The following is a 12,102-nucleotide window of genomic DNA, read 5'->3' on the forward strand; positions in this document are numbered from 1 at the left end:
AATTTTCATCTATATTTCTATTTCTATTTATTGAACAAGTACTAATATATATATATATATATATATATATATATATATATATATATATATATATATATATATATGTAGAACATGTTCAGTAAGGGATAGAAGCTATGGCTATGGTAGTTTATAAAATCCCCCCAAGTCAAATGCCAAAGGAAGACAAAACAAAAAGTTCCTTTACTTATACTGTGTTTCGTAGCCAGTTTCTTATAACATTTCTTTTATCCTCAGTCACACAAACATAATTTACACTTTTTACATATCACCCCTCCCCCCTTCCAATATTCACACCTCCCAGTTCACCAACAATAAACAATTACAATCAAATGCAACACCCTTACAACTTTTCTTCCTCCTCCATATAATTCATTAGTATAATTTTTTATACTTATCTTTAAACGTATGCAATGAGGGACTTTGCTTTAGATCCCCTCTTAGCTTATTCCACACTTTTACACCCATAACAGAAATACAAAATGACTTTAATGTTGTTCTAAAGTATGTACATCTAAAGTTAAGTTTGTATCTGAAATTATATACATTATCTGGTTTTATAAATAGCATTAATAATTTATTTGATAATAATTTCATATGCAGTTTATGTATAAACATTGCTGTAAATAGTTTAATTAAATCTTTAAATTTTAGTATTTTTGAATATATAAATATAGGATTAGTGTGTTCTTTAACATGGGTTACATGTATCCCATCAGCTTTTAAAGGACTCGTGGCACAAATATCAAAGGGTGGTGATAGACTCTAAAAATAATTACCTGTCCAACCTAGTGGCCACAAACAAGCATATTGCTCGAGTACTTTTTAAAACGGTTAACTCTGTTCTTCAACTTTCTCAGACTGATGATATAGAACACTTAACCACCAAGCAAACATAACAGAAGAGGAATGCAGACAAGACGACCAACACATACAAAACGATTTAAAAACTTGTGGAAACCCAACATGAGCAATTAACAAAAAAAAAACAAAAAAACAACAAGTAACAAGAAGAAAAGACAAACCAAAACAGACCTTTCATAACATCAAAGGCTTTACAGAAAAGATTATAACAGCAATGAAAAAATACAACATAAACACACCATATATGACAGTTAGGAAAAGACTGGTACACCCAAAAGACAAGATATCATCAAAATGTGGAGTCATATACGAAATCGCATGCAAACTCTGTAACAAAACATACATAAGAGAAACTGGACGTCAACTCAACTCAAGAACAATAGAACATAGAAAGGAATGCGAGAAGGAAACAAGCCGAAGACACACAAAAGCAGCAAGACAAGAAGCACAAATCACAATAAAAAAAATCTGCCACAACAGACCACTGAACAAGAGAAAATCATATAATGGACTGGGATAACACACGGATCATAAACACAGAACAACAAAAGTTTAAAAGATGGATCAAAGAAGCAGTTGAAATAAGGAAGCGTGGGCCCAGGACCATGAACAGGGATACACGCTGGACCATTTATGGGACACTGCGATCAGCGGAGAGGGTACGGGCAGCAGAGGGCGACACCACTAACGTCCGGCAGTCACCCTGACGAAGATGGCAATGACATCGAAACATGTCGGCAAAGGTAATAGCATTAGTCAGTCTAGCCACGGCTCTGCAGGTCTACCATTGATCTGAACAGTGTTGTTTTGTTTCATTAGCTGCACTCTTTTCATTTGGTAGGCCAGTCATAGTGTTCTATCAGTTTGGTGGACAGGAAGATACAATGAAGTGGAAGAAGTAAGATGACAGCGGCTTGTTTTAAATGGCTTTGGCATCAACTTTGGACTATTTAAACTTGGGCTTTTCTTTGAGTCGAGGACAAATACAGGTCCTTAAGTCCTTTATTTAGAAAAAGGAGGTATTTGTCTATTCTTCAACAGCGTATGGTGGACAGCCCCATTGACTGACATCCATAGCGGTGAGTTTGTCACATTGTCCATTGCTCAATAGCATGTGGAGACAGTTTTGAAGACAACCATACATACCACCCCACAACTGAGCTCTCTCTGTGGATTGTGGCCAGACTGTATATTCACTTTTGTAGGACGGTTGCCAGGCTAATGAATCCCCCAAAAAACATAAACTCCCCTTGAAATTAAATTTTTTTGTGGTTCTTCATTATACAAACAAATAGAGCTTGTTTTTACCTTTGTTGACATGTTCCCACATTGACTGCCATCTTTGTCAGAGCAACCTATGAGATTAGATTTGTGCCAATAGGATCAAGAAAAACACTTTGGAGAGCAAACAAATTTTAAGACATTGAGAGAAAAAACATTTGTTTCAAAAGAAAAACTTACGATCTGAATCAGATTCTTAAAAAGATCAAGAAAAACACTTTGACGGTCAAACAAAAATTAAGAAATTGACAGAACAAAAATATTGACTAAAGGAAAAAAACGTTTCAAAAGTAAAATTTACGATCTGTTTCACAAATGTACTGTTCATACAAACTTAAGTAATAAAAACATCAGAGATGGATCTGATTTAGGGTGACAGAAAACACATTGAATCTGATTTGTCCTGTTCTGACAAACAAATGTCAGATCGGTATGCTGGTAAGAAATTTATTATCAAACATACTCACTTAGATAATTATTCAGTCAGAGTTACATCATATAATCCAATCGTTTTACTGAAAAAGGAGCAGGCAGAACTATGAACTTGTTTAGCCCGTCCAAGTAACATGGAATAAAAAATACATGTATCTGTATGTAAATGAAGCTTAAATGTCTTCTCACAATAGCTCATGTAGATTCTGTCTGAAAATCCTGCAGTTCCACTAAAAGAGTATTTACCTGCAAAACAGCCTGTTAGCTCAGCTTTCTGCTGCTTCCTCTGTAGCAAGTTAGCAGTACACAGGTTAGCTCCAGTAGCTGCAAAGTCTCTGATGTTCCACAGGTTCCTGAAAAATTAGCAAACTTATTAACATAAACTGCAATAATTAATTCCACAAAACCAGTAATGAATATGTTAAGATTAGTTTTTAATACGTCTCTCTGGAACAATAGACCACTGTCCTGAGGCTAGCGCAATGGCTTGCTTAGCAGCTAGCTAGTGAGCTAACGTCTGGTTAAAACCAACTTAAAAAGTGGTTTAACTTACAGATTAACTAAGAAAAGATAAAATATATGATCAATACTCACTTTAGATCCTCAGTAGACACCACAGACAGCAGAAATAATGTGTTTGGGGCTCAAAATTAATGTTGTTGACCGAGGTGGGAAAAAAAAGTCTTGGAGGCTACATCACTTCTGCGTCACTCAAGAGAAACCACTGTCCTATGGGAGAGGACTTCTCAGAAGTCCCACCCACCGAACGGGTTGTGTCAGAATTGCAACCAAAAACTCAGGGATTGCAAAGGAGAAAGCCAGACAGTGTAAGTGCAAATCTGGTAGTGAGAGCAAAGCTGTGAGCAACGAGAACGAAACTAAGGAAATTGATAACAAAAACACATAGAGGCAAACAGAAAAAGGAAACATACTTTGTTACTCATTTTAAGAAGTTGATTCAGATCGTAAGTTTTTCTTTTGAAACATTTTTTTTTCTGTCAATGTCTTAATATTTGTTTAATCTTCAAAGTGTTTTTCTTGATCCTATTGGCACAAATCTAATCCGATAGCAACCGCCGATGTTGGTGGCATCATTTCAATTAATCTGTGGATAGCAGAGGACGATATTGCCCTCTACTCCCTGCGCCTTCTCTGTTGATTAACAAGTCCCATGAGTGGTCCAGCATTTATACTCCTTCATCCCTGTTCATGCTCCTTATCTCAATAATTTCTTATCCATCCTTTGAATTTCTGTTGTTCTGTGTTAATGATTTGTGTGCTGTCCCAGTCCATTATATGATTTTCTCTTGTGCATTGCTCTGTTCTGGCAGATTTTTTTATTGTGCTCTATGTCTCTTCTGTTGCTGCTCTAGAGTGCCTTCAACTTGTTTCCTTCTCACACTCCTTTTTATGTTTTGTTTTTCGTGTGTTGAGTTGGCGTCTTGTTTCTCCTATTTATATTTTATTGCAGAATTTGCTCTGTATTTTGTATGTGACTCCACAAGACGTCCTGTCTTTTGGGTAGGGGTGGGAGATATGAAAAAAAAAATCATATCACAATTTTGTTTTTGCAAAATCACTATCATGATTTTAGTACAGTTTTTTTCTATTTCAACAATTCAGACATTTTGGAAGTTATTTATCAGTATATTTCAAAAGTTTAAAGCAAACCCCTTCACAGCAAGTAGGATAAAGGATTTCAGAATTCTAAAAAAATCCTAAACCTCCAATATCTGTCTGTCCATTAGGGTTGGGCGATTTGTATAATTTTTCCAACCGCCAGTCGTCAGTCCAACAAAAAATAACGATGGATGATTTATTCGTGCATGTGACGTCATGATGCACAGACTGATTTACGAACACAGAAGAAGCTCAAACATAGATTTTTTTTTTTATAAAAGCACAGCACATGTGTTTGCTGGAGGATAATTTATATTATTAGTTCAGTTTAATTTAGTATTTGTAGTTTGGTAGAGTGACGTACAAACGGCCTGCATTAAACACGGTTAAAATGTTAAAAAGAAGCCTCGTCTTTGTTTCCCTGTGGTGCCCACTGTTGTGGTACTTTATTTAAGCAAAATATTTCTTTCTGAACAAAGGCTACTGGGGTTCTTTCTTTTATAAGTGGGGGATGGAATGAATTGCTGCTCCGTTTGGACGTACCTTGAGGAGGCAGCTCGAAATATTGGTGTGTTGGTTTCCTGTATGTGTTTATTTTTAGGATTCCATCTGTCTGCCTGGTTATTCTCATGTCCATGAATATTATGCTGTGATCCTTTTCTTCTTCATATGTAAACTTTATGTTGTTGGTGATGTCAATGCTGTTCAGAGGGTTAGGGTTAGGTGTTACATGCCGTGCCCCTTTTCAGCCACAAGATGGCCTCATTGGCTTCTGCCTCGCCCGTCACCTGGTGCTCAGCTGGAACAAATCCTGGCTGATCACTTACCAGCTGTTAAAAGCTGCTTTCAGTCCTCCGTTCTAGGAGAAGGTACAGGATAGTCTTCTGGAGTTTAAGCTATTCTCTTCTCCTCGTTTGCTCTCTTGGTAAAATTTGTAATAGTCTTCGGTGCTCTCGGTTTTTGGAATTTGGAATTTGGATTTAGGATTTGACTATTTGGTAACTTGACGTCGGACCGGCTTTAGATTTTGACTTTGAATCACCCTCGCTCTTTTTAGTCTCGGTTGTTTATTCCCATCTCCTTTTGGGTTGGTGTTTTCCGTTCTTGCCTTCGTTTTGTAGATAAGCTCCTTTGTGTTTTGTATATAGATATTTCTTTTAAGGTTGTAAATATTCATTTTGTAATAAATTCCTTGTTTTTTGCGACACTGCACTTTGTTTATTGTTTATCCCACACACTAATTTTATTACAACCCTCCTCATCTCTCCTAGAGAGCCGGGGACGTAATATTAGGGTGTAATTTCTATGTCGTCTACATAGCATTTCCATAATTTGATTTAGCAGTTTGGGGGGGGGGGGGGGGGGGGGGGGGGGGGTAGTGGCTTTCTGTTCTAGATCTTCCATGAAGAACTCCCAAAGGGTGGCTGATAGTGGGTTTCCCATGGCAAAGCCTTGTTGTTTGTACATGGTTCCTTTGTAAGTGAAGCAAGTGGAGTTAGCTACCAGTTCACCTAACGTAGTTTAGCTTAGAGAGAGGGAGAGAGACCCGTCATCCGGTTCTGGAGCTCATGCGGACTTCTGTGAGCTGGATCCGACCCAGACACCAGCGAGCCAGTCCAGCTGGGATTTTTAAAAGCTGTGCATGATCCTCACCTGGTGGCCTGCGGCGGTTCTAATCTGGTTCCGACCCAGACACCAGGTCCACTGGGCCGCTGAGTTCTTTGTTGCTTGAGCGCTGTATTTTTCTTTGAAACCCTTTTGTGTGTCCATAGTGTGTTTTTGTCTGTAATGCATTTTTTAGTTCTTTTCTTACACAGAAATGATTTATTTACCTGACATGTTTCAGCTAGTAGTTCTAGCCATCCTCAGAGATTAACGATGTTGGTGGCGTCACTTCCAATTATCTGCTGAGGGTGTTTGCAGATAAACGGAAGTGACGCCACCAACATTGGCGATTGCTCTGACGAAGGCAGCAGTAGATGTCTAAACATGTCAGCAAAGGTAAAAACAAGCTGTATTTGCTGTGCATAATGAAGAACCACAAAACATTAAATTGGATATAAAACACAGAACATACCTAACAAAGATCCACATTAAGTTCTTAACAGTTTTTATATCTGCTGCCAATCAGTACATTGATTCCTGAATGATGCATTCATTAAACAACTGAGTCTATTGATTGAATTTATTGGTGGGTTAGGCTTCAATGATAATCAATTCATTAATCTGTGGATATATTTTTAACATAATTTTTTCTGTCTCTTTGCAGCACAACACTCAACAGCTGCTGACCCAGTGTCCTGCACAGTGATTGGCTGGGATAGAGTGCCTGGAAAATGATCATATTGAGAAGAATAATATTTAATTAGATTGTTTATATTTTTAAATAAAACCTAATGATGTGATTGCAGTGGGTTTCATTTATACAAGTGTTAGGTAAATTGTTTTTGTGTCCTCCAATTAAACCATTCTAGAGCCTATGAGCAATCCAATCCGAGTTTGATTCTGGAGTTTGAAAGATACTCTCCATGTAAAAAGTCTGAGACATGACAAAAACCTGTTGACTAGCACTTAGATGACTGCATCATCTTTTCTCTGAAAACATGTCAGGTACACAGAACCCCCCACCCCATGCCCACACCTTGGTCAAGGATGAGGTAGAAACCATCATCCTATATGACTACTAAACATGCAACTCTAATCCAAATGTTGATGCCAGAACAAGTGTCAACCCCTCCTGCTGGTTCCAAAACGCAACATGGTGGCATCTTTCAATGGGATCTTGTGGCTTCACCTTATACTAGGGTTGCTCCGATCAGGTTTTTTGCTGCCGATCATCAATGTCTCACCCCGGGTTTCCACGGGAGCCGTCAGCAGCACGTTACTGCAGCAGCACGTCTTGCTCGCGTAAGCTGCTGCTTGGCCTTTCCCACGAGACGCGAAGCAGCAGGGGAGCAGCTGTCACCGACCGAGCACGAAGTCACACGAGTGACTTCGTCAGTAAACACAACAACAAGCAGGAGAAAACTACAGCATGGTTTGTGTTTTACGTCCTGTCTGTTTTATAATCGCCAATACGGACCTGAAAAACAAAGGAGACCGCTAGCTAGGTGATAACTTCTCACGGGGCCGCACAGTTAGTAACCTTTTTTAAAAGTAAAGCAACCGGAAGGCAGTACGTTCTTTATTCTGAAAATCTCGGGAGCTTCTCTCCATTTCCGCGTCCGATTTCCTGTCTTTCCTTCCCCAAAAATGTCGAACTTGACCCGTTTCAGAGGCGTCGCGCGTAGAAAATAGAACCGGCGCGTAAAGGCCGCGACATGCTGCTCCTGAGACGCGGCCGACTCGCGCTGCTGACGGCTCCAGTGGAAAAGGTTCTGTTGACCACAGCGGTTCCTATCAGCAGCTATGACGTGCTGCTGCAGTAACGTGCTGCTGACGGCTCCGGTGGAAAGCCGGGGTTAGAGTGCTGATCATCGATACCGATCACATGGGTTGGCCATAAATGTTCTATAAAGTTATGAGTGCTACAAGCTACATGATCTGGGAATAAAGTAACAATAACTTCACCTTAAACGGCCTGTATTGATTTAGAAAAAATGCTTTTATTTTTGTAAAGAGAGAAAAAAAAGACTTGCAGCACAATCAGTGTGTTTGTTTTGGACCACAACTTCTAAGCCTTCTGCTCACAAGCCAGGGTTTAGAGCTGAAAAATGTCTCTAGGATGAGAGGAAATAACCAGAAAAGTCCAGATGTTTTCAATAAAATCTGTTCAGATGATCATGTCCAGGATGACTGAGAATCTACACCCACCTGCTGAAGTGAAAAGGAAAATGGAGACACTTAAATGTAGCTGCTCTCAAAAACAATCCAACAGATTTAAAAAGCTCTAAACACTCAAAATAGTGCAGGAAAGGTCAGCGGCCATTGTGCTAGAGAAAGCCACTCTGTTCTGTAGATAAATGAAGAAGTTGTAAGGCGTGGGTTACTGCTGACAGCAGTCTGAATAAAAGACCCTAAACAAGTAACCCGAGAGAGTAACCTTACATTAATACATTCATTTATTTATTATTGGTAGTGGACGCTAGCAGGCTGATCATGGTGTCGTCCTCCACAGAAAGGCATCCAGCATGATGACTTTAGGTCAGGGTTTCTCAACGGGGGCTGTAGCGCCCCCTAGTGGGCATTCAGACTATATAAGGGGGCGGTGAAAGTTTTTTGCCACTGAAGGGGGCGCTGAGATGCTAATGGTGGACGCTAGCGATACAGGACATTCATAACAGACAATGGCTCAGAATAAAAAGAAGTGCTGACAGTACAATGTGGACTACCTTCAGTACGGATTTATTCCTTCACCCACGAATCCACAACTCCCCATGTGCCTGCTTTGTGAACAAGTTTTTTGAAACAAAGCAATGAAACCCTCCCGGCTTAAGGAGCACTTGTCCAAAATGCATCCAGACAAAGCTTCAAAGGAACTGAACTATTTTCAGGTAATTAAAGAGAGACACTCTAAGAGAGATAGCATTAGCAGTATGTTTGCTCGAAGCTCAAATTTACTGGACTGAGGATTATAGCTTCCTAAGATGTCTTGTTGCTAATAGCTAAAAACACTTTTTTATGATACTTTTTTAATGACATATTTGTATGAAACTGTTTCAACTCAAGGCTGAATTGTTTATTTTTATTTTTTAATTATTATTTTTGTATCAAAAAACTTTCCGTTTCTCTGCGTGGGACATTGGTGGGCAGTAAGGGATTTCAGCATGACTTGGGGGGCGTTTAGCTGAAAAAGGTTGAGAAACCCTGCTTTAGGTACTTTTCAGGTTAGTTGGTCTGCTTTCTGACGGCCTCGCTCATGCAGACGAATGTTGGTTAGGGTACTGCTCCGACTGTCTTTTTTTTAATTTCTGCAGGTTAGTAACAAAAACGTCCCTCTCTCCAAGCAGAGTTTGTTCTCTCATAGTTCTATTAAATCCACTGTGTTGACGTGTTTTAAGGGTCTTCCCCCGCATGCTTACATAACTCACAGAGTAAAACACTTTAGCCGCTGCGCGCATGCAGGCGAGGGCGACGGGATGCTGCAGCTACACACAGATTCTCTGTCGGCTGCAGTGACGTATGATCGGCTCTAGGGCTGCTCGATTATGGCAAAAATAATAATCACGATTATGGTGACTGAAATTGAGATCACGATTATTTAGGACGATTTTTCAATTTATGTTGATTTTATTTGTTTTTATTCAGTCATAAAATTGCTCAGGGCACAATCAGGACAAAAATAAGAAACAGGATGATCACTAAAAGAACTCCTGATTCCCAGTATAAAAAGACCAATATACTTATAGCTCATAGTTTATGACCCAAGGTCTATAGACCTTGGTTTAACTCATTTAAGTCTAACCAGTACAGACCCAAATACCAATATCTTGCAAATACTGACAGCAAGAATTATACAGTGGCATTTATAACAAATACATGCAAATAAATTGATGTTCACAAAATGTTGCATAATACGTATTTAGTCGTGTCAATGTGCTGCTGGAGAGTGCACTAGCACCGTGTCCTCAGAGAGGTTAGTTATTATTTATCAGCGTGAGGAACTTATTTCTACCTTATTTATAAACTATTTATTTACAAGTCCATCAATTAATGTAATAATTGTCCCAACCACAGCTGCACCCCCCACCCCCCAACCCGGTCTCACAGCAATCAGGGCAAGCTGCTCATGTGTTTAGCACGCTGCACGCGCACATTTAGCCGTTTTAGTGGCTCAGGAGTCCGCAGGTGCGGTGTGTGCGTCACTCACTCTGGTTAATCCAACAGGGAGCCGGCTCCGAGAGCTGTCTTTAACGACCGACACATCACTACATCATTCCCTTTCCTAATGTCCTGAAGAACGGTCCGGAGAGCAGGCGGAGTGTTTAGCTAACCTGCAGGAAATGTCGACGACAGTTATCCAGAAAGTAGCTAAGGGTTACCAGAGATGTTTCTGAGGTGTTCGCTAGGTACTTTTAAGTTAAAAAGTCAAGAAGGGGGTCTGAAAAGCTGCTAGAAATAGCGTCAAAGTCACAAAGTTGGCAACACTGTGGGAGGAGCGCTTCATTTGCAACTCGGCGCAGCGCAGGCGGGAGGAGCAAATAATCGGCTTGTTTTGTTTTTTATAATCGTTCAAAACTCAGATCGTAATCGTGATTAAAATTCGATTAATTGAGCAGCCCTAATCGGCTCTAAAAGGAGTAGATCGGAAATCGGCCGATTTTGATCGGTGGCCGATCAATCGGAACATCCCTACCTTTTACCAAAAAAAAGTAGATGAAATCACCTAGGCTAACTTTGAAAAGATCCTTGATTTGTGGAATTCTGACAACTTTGACGCTTAGGTGTGGAAACAGACCAGGTTGGGTTTGGTTTGTTACATCATTGGGACAGATTTTCAAATGTGAAGTCCATGAAGAAAGAATTTTTTACAAAAGCAGCCTGTTACCAGTGATTCTCTGGTGCCACTAGTTTAGGTAATGTGACCCTGGAATAGTAAATTTTATCTTTTTAATTTTCAACCTTTTTTATTAGTTGTGGTTTTTTAATCCAGTTTTTATGTTTCATTGTCTCTCATCCCGTTTTCCCTGATCTGCTACAGTTCAGTCAAGTGTCTCCCTATTCGGATTCCTCCTGTCTAAGTTTCTTAAGTTTGGTCTGGTTTGTATAATCTTTCTCTGTTCTGTCGGATTCCTGCTTGTCCTCCTCAGCTTGGTTTGTCTCATTTCATTCCTGGTTCGTCTGAGCTGGTTTAGTCTGTATCATCTCCCAGATCCAAATAAAGAAAGGTTTCTTTTAAAACATCTATCATTAATCTTGAATAGCATCAATAAAAACAAAAGTGTGGAATTTGTATAAAACCTGGACATGATTCTGACCGTTGAGCAGGTTTCACTGCCCAAAGTGGTTCAAACAAATGTAAATATTTCTACAGATCTAAACTGATTTGGTTATCTGAGGGGTGTAAGAAGGTATGAATAGCCCTCAGACATTCTAATGTAAACAGAAAACTTAAGATTTGTGTACAAACAAATAATACGATAAACTATGCATGTGTCAAATAGCTGACTGTGTTTTTGACTTCCTTTATAGTAAAAGCAGATACAACAAAAGCAGCAATAAAGACAAAACATACAAATAAAAAGTTCAGATTTGAATTCTGAGTCCTTTCTTCAGAGGGTTGATTAGTGGCTCAGGTGATAAGGTGTTACGTGGGATAAAGTCTCTCAGGTGATGGTTAATAATCTTGTGGACTTTAGCCTGAAACTCTAAAGAACAAACTGTGTTTGTCTTTAGTCTTTAGACTTCACTCGTCAACTGAGTCAGAGCTGCAGCTGAAATGGAAGATGACTCTGAGGTAAGATTATTGCCTTTTTGCACAATAGGCCCCTCTGACCACCACCACCATACGCTGGATAGGTGAAGTGTCTTTCCCAAAGACGCAACAGCAGAATTTCCTGGAGGGAGCTGGAATCGATCCTGCAACCCCCTCCAGTTGCTAACAACCTGTTCTACCTCCTGATCTGCTGCTGCTTTTTTCTACCTAAGGAAATTACATTAAGCAAGCATGTAGCAACAGTGTAGAGCAGGGGTGTCAAACATGAGGCCCGCGGGCCGGATCCGGCCCGCAAAAAGGTTAAATCCGGCCCGCGAGATGGTTGTATAAACTTTATTTTCGTACTTTACAATGTAGAGTGAAAATAAACTTATATTTGTGAGCAAGTTTTCTCTGTAATGAGTATAAATAAAACAAAGCTGCGCTCAAGGCTCACACAAGAACTTGAATCACATCCTGAAGTTGGCCGCCACTCAGGATGTGACTTCTGATGTTGATGTGCTGGTGAAAGC

At 39.7% G+C, this 12,102-nt stretch overlaps 1 protein-coding gene across 3 annotated transcripts in view; it reads left to right on the forward strand.

Moving 5' to 3' along the window:
• The window catches only part of slc23a1 (solute carrier family 23 member 1), a 144,105-nt gene that overhangs the window by 7,097 nt on the left and 124,906 nt on the right, over positions 1 to 12,102 (forward strand). The window contains exon 1 of one of the 3 annotated variants that reach the window (XM_070555456.1): positions 6,529 to 8,708. The exons of 1 other annotated variant lie outside the window; for it this stretch is intronic. In XM_070555456.1, the coding sequence (XP_070411557.1) occupies positions 8,631 to 8,708 (78 nt within the window). In that variant the 5' untranslated portion in view covers positions 6,529 to 8,630. Of the gene's footprint in view, positions 1 to 6,528; positions 8,709 to 11,421; positions 11,612 to 12,102 lie in introns of those variants that run through there. One more of the 3 variants, XM_054731018.2, reaches the window with a different exon arrangement.

Source organism: Nothobranchius furzeri, chromosome 10, assembly GCF_043380555.1.
Source record: "Nothobranchius furzeri strain GRZ-AD chromosome 10, NfurGRZ-RIMD1, whole genome shotgun sequence".
NCBI classification, from domain to species: domain Eukaryota; kingdom Metazoa; phylum Chordata; class Actinopteri; order Cyprinodontiformes; family Nothobranchiidae; genus Nothobranchius; species Nothobranchius furzeri.